At 38.5% G+C, this 18,346-nt stretch overlaps 1 protein-coding gene across 1 annotated transcript in view; it reads right to left on the minus strand.

Moving 5' to 3' along the window:
* The window catches only part of Reln (reelin), a 420,372-nt gene that overhangs the window by 186,973 nt on the left and 215,053 nt on the right, over positions 1-18,346 (minus strand). The window contains exons 9-10 of the mRNA XM_051174802.1: positions 5,526-5,622; positions 2,980-3,220 (exon numbers count right to left, since the gene is read on the minus strand). Coding sequence (XP_051030759.1) covers positions 2,980-3,220; positions 5,526-5,622 — 338 coding nt within the window. The remainder of the gene's footprint in view (positions 1-2,979; positions 3,221-5,525; positions 5,623-18,346) is intronic.

Raw genomic sequence — 18,346 nt, forward strand, 5'->3', positions numbered from 1 at the left:
AAAGACCAAAAAAGAAAAGGCATCTATTTTCTACCCAAAGTTTTAATTTAGTTAAATTTTTCTACTGAAGCAAAAGCAGACTTCACACATTTCTATCATGTGTGGAACCAAAGTATAGGCATTAAGAAGCCAAACAGCTAATTATATTAGTATAGTAGCTTGTAATATGAGGCAGAAATGCACATCTATATAGTAGAAGGTATGAGAGTCAGATATAAATAATGATGCTGGAAAAGGGTTTAGCACCTGCTTGTCAGTATTGAGAAAGACAGCAGAAATCCCTTTTCAGTAAGTACAGTGGCGAGAAGGCATTTCACGGAGTATAATGACAGGCTCTGTATGTAGAAGGACTGTGCCAACTCTTTCTAAGGGAGACACAGCTTTGGACTGTGTTAGGAATTTTTTAGTAAGAGGTCTTGTGGGATGCTTTCCTGAACTGAGCAGAGGGGATGCCTGCTTCTGAGAAAAGTGTACAGCTATAACCTCAGCACCTTGAACAATACCTACAACTTCTGTGTTGAGACTTCACCAAATAATTTGCAATACTTTTTCTTGTACAGTACTAAAATAAATTATTCAAACAATATTTTGATAGTGAATATTTACTCATTGAGGCCAGATTCCTTTGGGTAGATGCTAAAAAAAATATAGGACATAACCAGCATAATTGTGAAGTCTTAAAAAAAAATGTTTCTACAAAGAATGACTCAAGTTTCAAATACAGTAATTATTAAATAATAGTGTTGTTTGATTTCCCTACCTTAAAAGGCATAACCAAAATATTTTTTTTAAAAAATTGACAAAACAATCAGCTTATGGCTATTTCAATACTCAGTGTATTGTTCCACTGAAATAAATATCAGGCAGGATGAGCTAAGACACTAGACTCAAGCTCAACTACCTGAAGTAAATTACTAAAAAGGGACAAGCAAGCTGTCCTTGTGGCACAGGTCTCTAATCCCAGATACCTAAGAACCAGAAGAGGCAGAGGGTAGAGGTTAGAAGGCAAAGGCACCATAAATTTGAGGCCAATATGGTAATAAATTCAAGGTCAACCTGGGCAACTTGGTGAGATTTGCACCCTGACCCCAAATAGTAAAAAGGGAGTTGGGGATATAGCTTAATGGTAGAACACTGGTCCTAGGATTAATTTCCTATATTACATACACAAAAAGGTAAAATATTTTAAATCTTTATATTCTCTTAGTTTCCCTTCCTGTGATCTCACCCCTATCTAGCACAGGATTGTTTTGCATCATTAAGTGATAGCAAAAATAATAAAAAAATCTGTAAACTGAATTTGAATTTATTTCCACATATTAGAGACATGTAGGGATCCAGTTGAAGGCCTAATAGCATTTTTCATATTGTTTCTTTATCATAGTCCCTCATCAGGCAAGCTCATAATCGCTATCCCCATTCATCAGTGACAATGGCCAAAACTGCACCTTCCTAACTTTGGATCCAAGCCTCTGATTTCTTGCCAACGACTTACTGCTTGGCCCTAAGAACATCAAGAGTTATGTGTCTGAAGTGGAGCCACCTTTCATCTTCCCAAGAACTTGTTCCTCCTAGACCTGTTTCAGTGAATAGCACTTTCGGCCATCCATCTGCCCAAACCTGCCCTTCACTCCTAGTATCCCTTATCTTCTTCATCTGTCCCAACATCCTCCATTCCCTTGCCAAAAAGTCTGTGATATGCCCACATTTCTCCATCCTATCCCCTTGGATCCTGCCTAAGGAGAGCTCCCACTGAACGACTTGTAGGCAGCCTACCCGGGCTTTCCATGCATTCCTTTCATTGAGAGTTCTCTATTAGACGAGCAATGTTAAGTACCGAAAGGATTTGGCTCTGATGTAAAGGATCCCAGTGGATATGATCTTCAGAGAGAGTTCCAGTACTACAGCAGCTAGCAGAGTTTCCAGGTCTTCTTACTTGCCACACACCAGAATTACTCACCATGTCTCAAAATATACTGCAGAACTGTTTTGAACTCCATTTAAGGGGTTTTGCTTTATGCATCACCACCTAGACCAGTGGTTCTCAACCATTTTAATGCTGCAACCCTTTTAATACATTTCCTTATGTTGTGGTGACCCTCAATCATAAAATTATTTTGATCTACTTTATAACTGTTATTTTGTTATCATTATGCATCATAATGTAAATATCTGATATGCAGGATATCTGATATGCGACCCCCCCCAGTAGGGTTTCGACCCACAGATTGAGAACTGCTGATCTAGACTCTGTCTTAGTTGGGGTCTGCTGCTAGAGAACATTTTGTCTGGAAAACTGGTAAAAGGAACAGCTGCTCCTAACGGTTTTTGAAGCCAGAGTCTATGATCAAATCTCTGGAAGACTTAGTAAGTGCCTACACATCCTTTTCTTATTGGCTTCACATACTGAGGGCCATTCACCAGGACTTCATTCTTATGAGTGAATGACCTCACAAGGGCTCTACTTTCTAGCTCAATATGATAGTATTGTAACACATGAATATGGGACATGCAAACATTATGTTCAAACCTCTATTATGAGATCTCCAATTCCTAGAATGCTTAATTGTCCTCCAAGCTTCCAACCACCCTTCAGTCTCTGCTTACATTCCCCATTTTCTGGGTAACTTTCCTAGAGCCCCACACCTGGATTTAGTGCTGTCTCAGAACTCTAAGCTTCCCAGAAAATGACAGCTAGGCTGATCTGTATTTGCACAACTACATATCTGTCTGCCTCCACTACATTAATAGCCACAAAAAGGGGGGGGGAGAAATGTAGTTGCTTTTCACAATTATTTTCTCACATGTCAGCCAAATCTGAGTTTTGAAACAATTGTTAAATGAATGAGTAAATGTTTTTTTAAAAAGTGGTAATATACCCTTAAATGGTAACATATGAGATAGGGAAAAGTTCTCTTGAAATGACTGGTCCCATGAGCTTTGGGTTTCTAAAGGAAGAAGGAATGGAAGGGCTCAAACCTTGATTATTGCTCCAGGGAAAAAGAGCCAGTTGCCTGTGTCCACTGGGTCGAGACTGTCTTCCAGAATGACTTGTCTGTGAGCTGAATTGATGAGCAGGATGTTATCTAAGGCCCAGCAGGCTTCATATACCTCTCCTACACGCAAGCTCTCCTGCTTCCACTGGAACTGCACATTCTCCCCTTTGGCTTCCTCAGGAAGGTAGAGGATGTGGATAACCGTGCTGACATTGGAAGGAGCTCTGGAAAATGTGGTGAGAAGGGGAGGTCAAGCACATAGTTAAGATCCTAGCCTCTGAACATGCAATGTTTGTTGAAGATTAAATACAAGCCCATGGTCCAACCTTAAGCATCTGCTGCTTTTTACACCTTTCCTATTGATAGCAGATGATAGAGTTAAAGGTCTCTGTGGCCTTTATATGTGACACAAAGCAGGTGTGTTCAAGTAAGCCAGGAAACAATGGAAGGGAAAGTGGCACAAGCTGTGATGGTCATAAAAAAAAGGCAAATTGTGTCTAGAAGAATTTTGGAACATGGTAGATGTTCTGTTTAAAATCACTCACTTGATAAGAAAAAAATAGAAATTAATATTGATTCTTTGAAATTTTACATTGATTAGAGGTCACTATGATATGTTTAAATATATATACATATGTACAGCAGATTAGTCTTTACAAAACATTTATTTTTAGTCATCACATTTTTTACATCTGATGACTGTATTCACTTATAATTATTTACAACTATATTTAGATCAGTCTTTGAAAAGGACAATCTAATATGCTCTTATATCATATCTATTAGAATCTAGCTCTTTCTGCTATATAATAAAAGTTTTATTAGTCATTTTATTCTACCAAGTAAAAATCTGCTGCTGTAAAAATGGTCATTTTAGCTGAGATTAAAAATGGTGCTAAAATGCAAACTAGTGGTAGGCTGGGCTTGCTATAAATCAGTTTGGAAGAGCTGGAGAGAAAGTCATATTTTTCAGTCACCAGTGAAGCACATATACATCTTCAGAATTGTCAGTGGGGTTATAGATGGTGTATCTTACCTTTGGGGGTAATAAATTTCCTTCCCTTTTACAATATTTCATGGTGAGTATTTTTGTAGCTTCAAATAATTTAAACTCATGAAGAGAATACACTTCAGTTTTGGATAGTGGTTAGGAAAAACCAATGGTAAGAGGGGGTTGCATTCAGGAGTATGGTGAAAGTGCCATTTCATGAAAACAATTTCAGGTACCCAGCTGAATGTGATCTTTATATGTGCAATCAAATGTGTAGCTTCATTACTTATCACTTCAGAAGCAACAAACATACATCACAACTTACTTAGGTCATGATGTAATATAGTAGAAAGAAAGTTGTAGGGATAGAGGTGAAATCTCTATATGTATGTTGGTTTGATTATCCATTTAGATGCCTAGGTATCCAATATGAATGCTTTTTCAAAAATTCTATGAGTTGGAAAGAATAGCAAATGTTAATCATGACATTGACACAGCATGATAGAACTCAGGATGCAGTAGCCACCCAAAATTATATCTTATCCAGTCATGGGGGGAATAATTTGTTAAAATCTTGATAGTATTATCTTGTTAGACTGAGGCTTAGATATATGGGTTTTATTTTTTACATATGTTTCTAGAAGCCTGGTACAAATTGGTTAGTATTAGATTATTAACCTAATGTGTCTTTTGACTCCCTAAACATATCATTGTCTTTTTAATATAAAAAAAGAGCTGATGGAAAATAAATGTCTCATAACCGATGGAAAATATTCCACTTATTTTTTTTCCAATTTAAGAGCTAATGTAGGCACCATAATCACTTTAACACCAGAATGGAGCTGTGGCCCTTAGCGCAGCAGGCACTGCGTCAGTCTCATTGTTTTCCTTTGTATATTAATCCTGTAATTAATCATCTGCTTTGAAGTTTCATGGTTTAAACTCGGCAGTGGTGGTAAACATGATTTGGGACCTTCTAACACCATCAAATCTTTCCAACATCAGAGCCTTCCTTCCACCTGGAACATCCTACTTCATTTTCTTATTGGGGAACTCTTGAGGCTGTAGAGATGGGCTTGGGGGTCATAAGAAGTTTAGTGACAGAGCTGCAGATTATATGCAGGAGGCCTATGAACCCTTAACACTGTGGGTAGGAATAGATACAGGCAGTCACTAGCCACGTGCACAGATCTGTATCCCAGGCCAAAGTCAGCTCACTTCCTGCCTGCCACAGTCATAGCCGGTCATGTCATGTGGCAAAGGATACTCTCTCGAAAGTTACAATCCCAAACATGCTGCAATCCAAAACTGTTTGGTATAAGGAGTCTTGACAGTAGGAATCTAAGAATGGGAACATTATGTTTCTAGCAACATGCCCTTCAAGTGGACCGGACATAATATGTGTATCCATGACTTGAGAAATGAATGACCAAAGGACTTTCACCATGAAGAAAAAGGCCAGGGGTAGAGTGAAGCAAATGGAGAAATAGTGTCTACTCACAACACATTGGATGCAAATACTTCAAATGGTAACAAACCTAATTTTCTCAAGCTGTATCCAGTTGGCAGTGTTGTTCTTGGTGTAGGACACAATGATGCTGGGGTCAGAATAACTAAATCGGCATGATCCTGATCCTGTAAATAAGAATAATAATGAATCTGAAAATTAAAAGCAATGTAATCATAGATGATCCTTCCCTATAAATATTTTCAATACTTTAGAAATATTTGTTTATTCCACTATTCCTACTAAGTTGAAATTCTTGGGTTTTATTATTAAAAATGTGATTTAATAAATAACCTCTGGAAACAGGAGGAAGGTACAAAAGATAAACTTCAGATTTCTCTAAAGAATATGAACTATTTGAGTTAGATTAAAACAAACAGTTCTGTAGCAAGAAATATCTAAATTTGTAGAGTGATTAATAATGCCATTATTGCTTTTGAAAGTGAATAGTAATTGATAGTGATTACTTTAAATGGTATATGAGTCACTGAATTGGGGGACAAAGTCACGACTTTCTTTGTTTATGGGCTATCTCAATGATGAAACAGTGTATGAGGAAATAAAATAATGTAAAAACTTTTTAGTTCTAAATGTGTAGTGACTATTGGAGATGTGGCAGGTGTTACTGGATTGCAGCTGAGGACTTGATATCCATGAAAGAGACATAACATCCCCTTGTGAAATTAGGTGCATACTTCTAATCCTTTTCAATACTGGAGTATGAATACCCAAGGAAGTTTTAGAAGTGAAGAATTTGATTCTCCATTCTTAATGAGTTCATATAATGAAGACTGGTCTGAATGTAATTTCAAAGTTCTAAGAAAACCCAAAACACCCATGAAGCATTTGCTACAAGTTTACTGTAACTAATATAGCAGATTTTTTTATATTGCAATAAAAACAAATGAGCCAAAAGGAAAGAAACAGTACAATTTGTGTTTAACTTTCATCCATCTGTTAGAAGAGCATCCGTTTCAGCAAATAGCATCTGCTGATGGTTTTATATTTGTAGCAGTCAGGGGTGCCAAACTTTCGTCAGGACCAATTTATTTCATTTCAGGGATGTTTAGTACAAAACCAGTTAGTTTGTAATTGCCAAAGCTGGCAATGTGCTAAAAGGCCAACAGCAGTTTTCTTAGGTTTATTCTCACAGCCAAAAGTAGGTGAAGAAAAATGAAAGAAAGCCACCCAGCTACCCTGATCCACTCGGAAACCTGCCTGATGTCATTGTAATGGTTGCTAAATTCTATCTTTCATGAGTAGCTGATTAAAATAAATATCAAACTGTTCTGCTGGAAATGGAAGCTGCCAGAACTCATGGGACAAACTTTAGCACAATCACGAATGAGGTTTGGCAGAGAATGGTATTTCAGGGAAAGTCCAGACTAGCCTAAAGGTTTAGATCCTATTTACAGGCTTCTTTGTGTTGTGCGAATTCTTAGTGCATCGATGTCAAGGAGTGGGGTGAACCCTTGAGAAGGATAGAATAATATCCCAAAAGTGACACACACACACAACGCAAAGTCATAAATTGTTTATAAAACAAGCATAGAAAGAATGTTGACGCATACCAAATAGACATCCCAGGCAGCCTGATAACAATCAATAGTTCTATCGGTTTCCTTGCACTGCCATTTCAATGCTTTGAGGTTAAACTTATGGCATGCCCATGAAACAGAGACATTTGACTCTTGACTATGGCAGGTAACTCACTTTCCCTCAGCCACCGGATCATGAAATTCTCTCCTCTCTAAAATGAGTTCTTTAATCCATCTCCATGTCATCACTGTCAAGGGCCCTCATTAGCTCTTGCCAAGTTTCGGTAGTTGTGATTAGCTCACTCTCCATCCAGCCTCACCTGTCCTCACTTGTGCTAGCACTCTTTCTGTAAGTGAATGAGTTCCCCTATGCCCTCGTTTACAATATTGACTAAGTCCCTAGCCTTTTCAGCACATTTTCAGCAGACTCAAGAAATCAAATAGGTAATCTGAAGAGAAGAATTGCATCAGGGCGATCATAGAGAGTTCCAATGGAGGGTGGACACTTGGGATACCTACCTGCCAGGGAACTGAGATGGCCACTGCAGCTGCTCAGAGCACCTTCTGAAAAATTGTTCATCTTTGGACATCTGTCTTACTCAGAGGCTATTTCTGAGTCACTCAAGTGGCTCCAGCTCAGGAGAGGAATCAAGCCCCATACCCACTCAGAGTGCAGCTGCTACCTGGATAAAAACCATTCTTCACATAAACTACTTTGAGACTGAAATTCCCCTTCTCACATAGATTCCAGGCAGTATTTTGAGATTTGTTCTTTCCCAGACTCAAGAGGGTTGTTCAGCCCTTGTGTTAGTAACACTTCACTGTATTTTTGAATACTCTGGTGCCTGATGCTACTTTCTACTTCCTGTACCCAAAGTGATATGCACAGTTACTGCTTTTGCAAGGCTCAGGTACCTGAAACAGGTACCTCTTTATTTCCCTCTCACATCAAAGATATAAAATTGACAATCTGAGATGTAAGACCATACAGTAAGTGTCAAATGCAAAATCTCATCTGCAGATCCATTTCTCCTAAGCAGACCATTCTTAATGCAATCACTCCCTCTAAAATAGCAACAGTGTAAGAACTTAACCATGGGGGTAATTGGAAGAAGATCACTGAAAACCATGAGAACTATTTGTCTAAGAGACAATGTTGCACTTAAAATGGGTCTAAAGTTCAAAGGCCAGGCAGGCACATGCCCTTGATCCCAGTACCTATAAAGAAGAGGCAGGTCTATATGGAGAATTCTAGGAGAGTCAGGGCCAGGGCCAGGGGCAGGCCCAGGCCCAGGGCCACATAGAGTGTTGTTGATTCAGAAACAACAACTTCAAGCATTTTCTCTGGTTCCTGCCATCCTATGAAAAGAAATCTGTTACTTTCATTTTTATGTGCAAGGTTACAAAATGGTAACGTTTAGTGGTGTCAATAAACAAAATGAATGAACTTCTCAAATTTACTGAGGACGCCACAGAACCCAAGAAATTTGGCTATCTCTTAGTGCCGCAGATCATCTCCAAGCCCAGTGTTCGAGGGAGAACCACATATTTTATATAAATAGACTTTATTAAGCCTATTTTACAGACAGGTTCCAAAGAAAAACAGAGAAACCCTGCCTCAAAAATAAAAACAAAAACAAACAAACAAAAGAACTGATGATCTGGGCACTGGTGGTGCATGCCTTTAATCCCAGCACTCGGGAGACAGAGGCAGGTGGATCTCTGTGAGTTCGAGACCATCCTGTTCTACAGAGACTTTATTAATCCTCTGTCTAGCTGTTTTTAATTTGAAATTGATAAGATAATTGGTGGTAAAGACAGACAGCAACTGTCAATTATACCATTAGTGAGCCAACTGTAGTGTATAGTGCAGACATCTTACAGTACTTCACCTCTGATTGAGGACACAGCTGCACTGCAGCATAATACAAGCCATCTCTCCTTTGTGCTAAAAGTGCTGGATACCACCTTGAAAGTATCCAGCAAGAAGCAGCCCTTTATTTTTCATCGAGATCCCTGAGCTGTACACTAAATTGTGTCCTGAGCTGTGCCACCAAATTGTATCTTTGAATCTGTGCTATTTAAAAAAAAACCCTTAAGTTATGTATAAGAACACTGGGTTATCTTTACAACTTCTCAGTATTTAAATTTTAAATCTCGTCCTCAGATCTAGTTGATAACAATGAAGGAAATATATTGAGACAAACAGAAAATGTGGATGGCAAGTCTACATATTCACACACAAGTCTACATATTCCACATTTTCTTATGTATCATATTTTCTGCATTTCTCTGGCTATTGGGTATTTTTTTTTTTTTACACTGAAACTGGCCACTTTACCTGGACCACCATCCTCACACTCAGGTTTGGTGACCACCATTCTATTTCCTAGTAGACCCAAACTGCTCTAGTTCTTTCCTTTCTCTACATTTGTTTCTATTACCTCCTTCCCAGGCCTTTATTAAAATCTACACCATAAGGACCTAGTGCCATGGTTAATTCTCTTTGTCACTGGACAGGCAGGCAAACCTCTGGGCATATCTGGAAGGGAATTTCTAGGCTGGGTTACGTGAAATGGGAAAACTCACATCAAAGGTAGGTGACAGCATTGCATGAGCTGAGGTTGCGGACTGAATAAAAGGGAGAAAGCTGTGTTCCTGCTCCTCTTTGCTCCTGATCATGCATGCGCCATAGCAAGCGACTTCCCACTCCTGCCACCATGCTCTTTCCGATGTAATGAATAGTACTTCAGACCATAAGGCAAAACAGACTCTTCCTTAAATTGCTTTTGTTGAGTATTATTTTCATAGCAATGAGAAAAGTAACTCATATATCTAGGTTTATATCTCCCAAGAGATTTATACTTAAGAGATCCAGGGGCTACTAGTCATCTCCAGTAGACATCTAATATATAGTAGACCAAAACAGAAGCAGTGGTTTCCCACTTTTTAGAGTGAAATCGCCTCTACAAGCTGCCATGTGTAGGGTTAGGAGAACAGGTGGTTAAATTAGATTGTCAAGTTTATAATCTTTACTTTCATACCTCCCTGCTGTGTGACCTCAGGCAAGACACTTGATGTTTCTGTGTCCTGGTTTCCATTACTGACACCTGGGAGAAATAATGGCAACCTATTTCATAGAACTGCTGTGAAGGCTGAGGAGATAGCTTATGGACATCCAGAAAGCTGTTCTCTACTTGACTTCTTCTTAACCTATAATTCAATATCTTAAGACTCCATTTAAAAAATTCATTTATTATAGGAAGAGGAATAAATCCCTGATCATATCTGTTTCTAAGATAAATTAAATTTAACTACATTTTATCAAAGAATCATAGTTCATTCCCCTTACAGGTTTTGCCTCTGCTGTGTACAGTTTCCTGTGGTTGGGTGAATTTCTCTGGAGGGCACTTTGATTTCTTGCTTATTATGTTAGGCTAATGGGAATCTTTGCTTTGTGTTGACTGAAGCTGGCAAAGAACAAATTTTGATTGTAACAAGTTATTTGGAAATGTGACAATTTAACATGATAATAGAAATGGACTATAGCTTGGTGGAGAGTGTTTGTCTGGCATGTATGAGGTCCGGGGTTCAATCTCCAATACTAACAAAAACAACAACAAAAGAAAAGAAACAACAAAGAGAAAATGCTGGCTGTAGCATAGGTTTAACCCATGTGTCTTCTCTTCAAGTTGTTCCAGAATCTCTATCCCCAGGCAAACCTCAGAGTGAGGGCTTTGGGGCTCTGCTCAATGTTAAATCTCATCATACAGCAACTGTGTTCTAGAGCAAAGTCTTCTGCTGCCTGTCCTACCCTACTCCATGTTATCTAATGTTGGGGTGGTGCTGATAAAGGCAGAGCCTTGGTCACCAAGCCTGACACTGACTAGGCACTCTCAAGTCTCACAATTAGGGGTTTGTACCAGTTCAGGGATGCACCAAGGCTAATACCACAGCTGGAAATGGTAAAAACTGAAACACAAGGTTTGTCCCATATAGGTTGACACTTGGAAAGTACTGAATCCCTGATGGTGAGTACTAACATAGCCATAGCTGTTTCCCAATGTTGGAAACAGTTCCTTTGGCTTGTATTAACTTGGGCTATACCTTCATCTTGATTCTTCAAGGGCCTGCACTGTCTCAGGGAAGGGTAGGTGTGCCCCAGGCTGGAGACTGTATAACAACTTGGCTTGTCCTACTGAGAGTAAGGACTGAAGATTGCCTATGAGTTCTTGCCTGAATTTCAGGTCTGGTATTGGGATGGCAGATATACCCCATGCGAGCTTATAGGCCTTCCCATCACTGGGTGGAGTTTTGCTTTCCCTCACTCATACCAGTATATAGAGAGGAGGGGAGGTGGAACACTCAGCACTTTATCTGCAAACTTCCCACCAAACCCAACCACATGGCACAGGTTGATGCAAACTTGGCCCAGCACTGGGCTTCAACAAAGTAAACCTAGTACTAAGTTCACCCTAAGGCCTGGACTTCATCTTCACTCCCTTCCTTCATAGTACAGAGGCACATCACTCTCTAGGAGGGGCTCCTTGTGGCTTTAGAGGAGGATGTTGCAGGAACTATATTCTTCCTACCTTCTGCAATAACTTGTTTTGTTATACTAAAGCAGACCTTATGGTCTCTTACCATCTTCTCTTAGCTTTTATAGAGGTAGTTTAGTACATGAATAGATTCAACTTGGCTATCTGTTAGGGAACAATTATGGGAGGGTGATAGCCACAATCTTGTTCTGTCTCTGCAAGCCACCACTTGTAAATTCTTGCCTAATAGGTTTTTCCCTACTCTTCATTGGAAATGCTTTAAGTTTACACACAAAAAAGTAGATGAGTCCCAAGACAATAACCTACCTGCTTGTTCATAAGGCAGGTAAATATATTAGAAACCAAATCTACTTAAAAGAAGAAAAGAAAAGTGGATTTGCTAAGATTAGGACCATAGAACAAATCAGGACAGAGACAAGAGTTCATGAAGTCTATACATTGCTGGAATTGAATTAAAATTTGGATTGTACAGTCCTCAAATGCAAAGATAACAGAAAATCTGTTCTATTCAAATTTTCACAGTACCCACCAAGAAATAAAAATCTGCATCCTAGGAATAGCTTCTGTGAATTTCTAGGCACTACACTATGTACCCCCACTTCTAGGCACTATGTTATGCACTCATACTTTACTCAGTTGCATGACAGACAATACATGGGAATCATAACTAGGCAGATCAGAACCCACTTCATGATATTCTCGGACACAAAGCATCTGCTCCTGTTTCTTTTAAAGCACATTCCATTGCCTGAACATACCTCACATTGGACTGGTTTTTAGGCCTTTATTTCTTCTTAGGACCATGAATTAAGACTGCTATTGCTTTGCTACTGATAAAGAGAGAAAACCACAAATACTAAATCAGCTTAAACACCTTTATGGTCATGATCTCAGCTTTCTCTGGTTAGCACTAGACAAAGAGCATGGTAACCTGTTTTGAGAAGAGAGATGTTGTTTGATGGACATTATCTCATATTCTCTGCCCATTTCTCTTTTCTGTTCTTACAGTCACCCAATTCTGTGCCATTCCTTTACCCTACCATCACCTCCTTAGAGGATCACACCCAGATCACTGTGATAGTCTCCTTACTGGGCTCTCAGAACAAACACAAAAAGGATAACATTCCAGAAGTTTTCTTGATTAGACATTTACTTTAAAAACCCATGAGACACTATTTCAAAAAGAGTTATCCTATAAAAAGGAAGTAATATACCAAAAATTTTTCCAACTCAGATTGTGTGTGTGTGTGTGTAGGTCCCTAGGAGAACCTATGCTGTCAGTCTCAGGAACCGTCTCTCTTGGTTAAACAGACAAGGTCTCTTGCTAGCTCACCAAGAAGGATAGGCTAGCTATCCACTGAGTCCCAGGTATCCATCTGCTTCCACTCTCTAGTGTTAGGGTTACAAGCACATCTGCACCAACATGCCTGCTTTTTGTTTTGTTCCTAAAATGAGTTCTGAGGAATCAAACTCAGGTCCTCATGCTTGGGAGGCAAGCACTTTATCCACAGAGCCATCTCCCAGCTCCCAACTTAGATCATTTTAATTACAGGAAAAATGAGCCAGACAAGGACAACAGCAATAGACATGCTAATGTAGATGGAGAAAAGCCCATGACGCCTCACTCTATTAAAAAAAAAAAAAAAACATAGGCATCTAATGAATGTTCAGAACAGGAGAAATTGTCTTCCTCAGAGAAAGCACACCAGTTATTTGTTCAATACCAAATGGTCAGTCCTCAAAACATACATACGGGTATCATTATACAGATTGAGCAGGTTATCCTTATTTATTTAGGAATGCTGCCCCCTCCTAATGTAACAACAATTGATGGAAAACTAGGCCATGGATTTGAAAAGGAGAAAGAAGGAGTATGTGGGAGGGTTTGGATGGAGGAAAGGGAGGGGGAAATTACATAATAATATTGTCAAAACCAAAAGAAACAACTTTAAAAAGATAATAACCAGGTATGATAGTGTCCCAAAATTAGATGTCAGATTTCAGGTTAATTGTACTTGTAGCCTAATGACTGAATTCCAATGGAGACTTGAAATCTATCACTGAGCTACACCCCAACTCTATATCACTGTAATTCTTAAAAAAAAAGGAAAAAAAACATTTTATAGTAAACTTGGTCTGAATTACTTTACTCAGTCAAAGTTGTAACTAAAATTAATTGTGAGCCCTGGTCCTATGTAAATAGTATTATCCCTATCATAATTTAGAAGAAATGGACACATAATTTTCTGCCATTCTGCCTTTGTAAATGGGAGCCAGGCCACAAGGATAAGCAATCACTCACTCAGATCATTCAATCACTCAACAAACTATGAAAAGCAAGCACTAATGTCAGGGCTATGTGTGAGCTCAGAATTCTACATTCTTATCCAGTCTTATTTCTCTTGCCTCCAGTTATCATTCAGGACAAATAGATCCCAGCCTTTCTACCCTAAGAGGTAAAGCATTCTTTATTGATGACATTTCCACAGGTTCTGTCACAGCCAGGGACCTGTATGTATGGCTCCTACAGTGGCCATCCCTTCTGCCAGGTTCACTTGCACACATCAGGCCTCTGCTGAATGAACTCTAAGAAGCCTTTACCTGGCCACCTTCAATGAGAGTCTCCCCCGATCACTCACTGAACCCAGATTTAATTTCCTCATTTCATTGCATCACCTTTGATTCTCGTGGAACTCCTTTTTTCTGCAGAATGGAGACAGAAACTCTTGGCGCCAACAGGGCAGCACATGGATGTTTTTTAAATGTGTACTAAGACAATCAGTTTACAACGTCACATAAATTGCTAATGTTGCATCTCTGTTCTTTCTTTTAACATTGTCCTTTGGTGAAATAAATCGACAACTAGTAAAATAAAGATACAATAACTAGTTCCACATTTCTTGTGTGGGTCACCTTACCTAAGACACTCAACATTAATAACTATATCTTCTGACAAAATGCATTCTCGGTTAACTTGAGGTCCATTCTTTAAACCCAGCTCTAAGATGTTAGAACATAGTGCCAAAACATTTAAGCGATCAAGAAGACAAACACTTCTCTTTAACAAAGTACTGCCAGGGGCATATTCTCCTCCACTTTCTCAAGAGTGGATAGAGGGTTCATTTGGCATGGGCATCTGCTCCCCATGTTTGTGTGTCATTATATATGTGTTAAAAAGTCTCATGCTGTGAAATATTCTGAATGTAAAAAAGGAACCTTGGCTTCAAGACCTGTATTAATGTGTACCACTTATTAGGAGTCAGATCATAAAATGCAGCAGGATATAGAGATCATCATGGTTCCTGTAGATGAGTGTGATATAGGCGAAAGCAATAGAATAGAAAGAAGTGTCCTGAAATGCAATGGAAACTTAAAAGGAAAACAGAGGCAGCTGGCAGGAGAATAAATGGAAGTGAAATAGGTTATCAGAATACAAATATAGACACATGAGTTAATGCAACATATAGAAATACAGTACTTAATTCTAACATGTTTAGTATGGGCAGAAATGCATTAAGATGACTTGTAAGTATCTGTCACCTTCCAAGGCCCTTCTTGGGGATCTAGCAATGTGTTGCATAAGAGTGTTTTAAAATATTTGCTGTCTCCACTCTTACTACTTTCTCATGCTGCCCTCATGGCTGCATTGGGAATTTATGTAAGGAAAAACAGATTTGAAGAGACATTTATTGTAGGCTGCTCTGACATTCTTCTGTAGTTTGCATCTATTTTAGAGTATAGTTATTCCCAGTATGAAAAGATCTACCAGGAACTCCTACAGTTCACTGTGCTGACGCACACAGCACCATGACTCAAAGAGAATGATGACACATTGGTTAATGAATGACGTCAATTCAAATATTAGTTTAAGATTAGTCACTGCACAGAGAAAGTTAAAAATGTCCTGAAATCTAAATGACACTTTTTTTTCTGTTTAATAACTATCCCCAAGTTTAAATGGAATTATTGGAAAGCAGTAGGTATGGTGAAATATTAAAGAACAAGAGCTAGATACAGAATTACCTCTCTGTGTTCTTAAGAAAATATTGTAAATCTGTTTGTTAGATAATAAATTAAGGTCATGTAGCCAATGAACATGGAAGAACATTATAGGGTCACCAAAAAATTATTCAAGAGGTTTTAGTTCTTGATTTTGTAGTGTCTGTAGAATTGTCAGTTTCTAAAAATAAGAAAAGTGGTTGTAATTTTCATTCTAAATAAATAATTGTATTTGTACCTGATTTTAATTTCACAATTTTACATTTTTTTTCCTTAGAAAAACTCTTGCCATGCTCCTCCAAGCTGTAAATTAAATGTACAAACTGTGAACCCCTCCTGAAGAGGACAAACAGAGCATGTTTATTCCTGGGTTTCATGTATGTCCTAGTTCCTTAGTACCAGAGAAGAGCAATCAACATCCCTAACTTCATCTTCTACTTTCTGAGCCAGGTGCAGTCCAATGATACATGTGTTTTAACAACAGAATGGCTAGATCCAGCTACACTGAAATATGAAGAATCTGCACTGTGGATATTTCATTTGTTTGTTTGTTTGAATTGGGGGGGGGGGACAGGATCTCAATATGTAGTTCTGTATGTCCTAGAACTCACTGAGATCTACCTGCATCTGCCTCCCAAGTGTTAGGATTAAAGGTGTGTACCACTATGCCTTGCTGTGTAGATACTTCAAAATAATATGTTGTACATACATAGCAAATGCATATTAAAATAAATAAGCACACAAAAATGTTTTGGAGAATGAGGAAGAACTTAGAGTTTCTGAAATTTGTTTCTCTATTACTGAATTAAAATATTAAAATATTCTGGTAAGGAAATGTATTCCATTACCACTGGGTTGGGATTAAAGAAATTACTTTGAAGAGTTATTTGCTTATATGAGAATTATTTGGTTTTGGAGTTGAACTTCAATAAAATCTCTTGAGCCCCAGAAGTTCAATACAAGCTGAAGAGGACCAGCAGTTCACAGGCCCTGCTCCCTGGAGTGCTTCTGTGCTAATCTGATCCACTGGGGACTCCGTAGAACTGTTACAGAGTTGGTAGTCTCAAGAACACACTAGCACATGAACAAATAACAATGATAAGTGCAAGTCAAGTAAGTCCATCTGAAGCATGTCACAGGTGTGTTCACTGTGCAGTAGCTTATTTACCATCCTCTACACATATGAAGACTGTAAATATCTCCTGCGGCCAGGAACTATTAACTATTAAAAAAACAAACAAACAAACAAAAACAAAAACAAAAAAAAAAAACCCTTTCATTTTTTTCTCTGTCTTGGCAGCTGACATAAAATAAACAACTTTTATAAGCCTTTGGCCATCTAAAGACAGAACTATTAGAACCCTCTGGAGAATATTGATGAGTTACTCCTTCCTTGGAAATATAGCTATATAGGTTCTTAATCCTACGAGGGTTAGTAGGTAATAGATCTCAAATAGTGTATTTATTAAATCCAGTTTTCAGAAAGGAAATATTGTGCATATACCACATAGTATGCCACACCCCAAGCAAAGCTGGTGCAATATTTTATAATTAAGTACATTAATATTTCTGCAGTGATATGTGTGAATATTCATTTAAGTAGTAGAGATAAAGGCTATAAATAGCTTTCAATCACTCAAGTCAAGTCTTGCTGGCAAATGAATTCAGGTCATACCAGGTTTGCCACCACATATATTAAAAAGCAAACCTGGCTTGTGATTTTCCTATAGTTTTCTTTTTTCATACTATGAAATTGTATATTGGAGAGTGTGAGCTTGTATCTCTGGCAGCTCTCGTTCTTTTCCCTTTTATAGGAACTGGATAAATCAATTGTATTCTGTCTCTCAAGGCCTGGGTAGCTTTTTTTTTTTTTTTTTTTTTTTTTTTAACACGGTTATGTCCTTTCCCACTAATCCCAGGACTTTCCAAAGAAAATCAGATCAGAGCAAAACACAATAGAAGGAGTTATTGTTCTCTAGGGGACTGGCAGTGGTTGCAAAGAACAGTCTCCTCCCTGCTGAAGTTCTGTGTTAAAAACAATCTGCCTTTTAAAATGCAGCACAGAGACTCAGAAGGAGGAGAGGACCCATCCCACAGACTTGATAGATGGAGAAGGGCACTGAAGAAACTATGTCTGCACATAACACAGTGGGGCCATAAATACTGCAGGCTTGATGAGCGTCTGAACAGGGCCCTGCGGAGGACTCTTGTGGCAATAATGCCATCACTCATACCTCAACCTCTGAAATGAGCAGGCTCTAGCTAGATGCTGCATGTAAATAACAGCATTAGATATAAAAACAGCACAAAGCCATGGAATGCATGCAATCTGGCTGCTTAGGGCTCCTTGCCCCTTTATCCTTCAAGATGGGTAAATGGAGGACAAGACCATTAGTTTGAGGATGGAAAGAGATGAATGAGCAACTTCGAGAAAAGCTTTTAAAAGGTTAGACAGCATCACCCCTAGGAGTTACCTACTCCCCTAAGCTGCAGCGATTAAGAAATAGATTTGCCTCACTCTAAACTGAAATTGGAAAATGTGATGGGCAACATAAACCTATTGGTAAAATAATTACAATGCTAATTATATTTTGTGTTTTTTGCTTTTGTTTTTGCTATAAGTAACTTTTTGTAATGATTAACTGGGGGGGGGGCTACTATCATGGTACTTGCAAGGTTTCAAAGAAAATAGTAAGAGCTTATTTGCTACTTTATGATTTTTTTCTTTAAAGTAAATCTGTCCAATCAAGACTACC

Source organism: Phodopus roborovskii, unplaced genomic scaffold (genome assembly GCF_943737965.1).
Source record: "Phodopus roborovskii unplaced genomic scaffold, PHOROB, whole genome shotgun sequence".
NCBI classification, from domain to species: domain Eukaryota; kingdom Metazoa; phylum Chordata; class Mammalia; order Rodentia; family Cricetidae; genus Phodopus; species Phodopus roborovskii.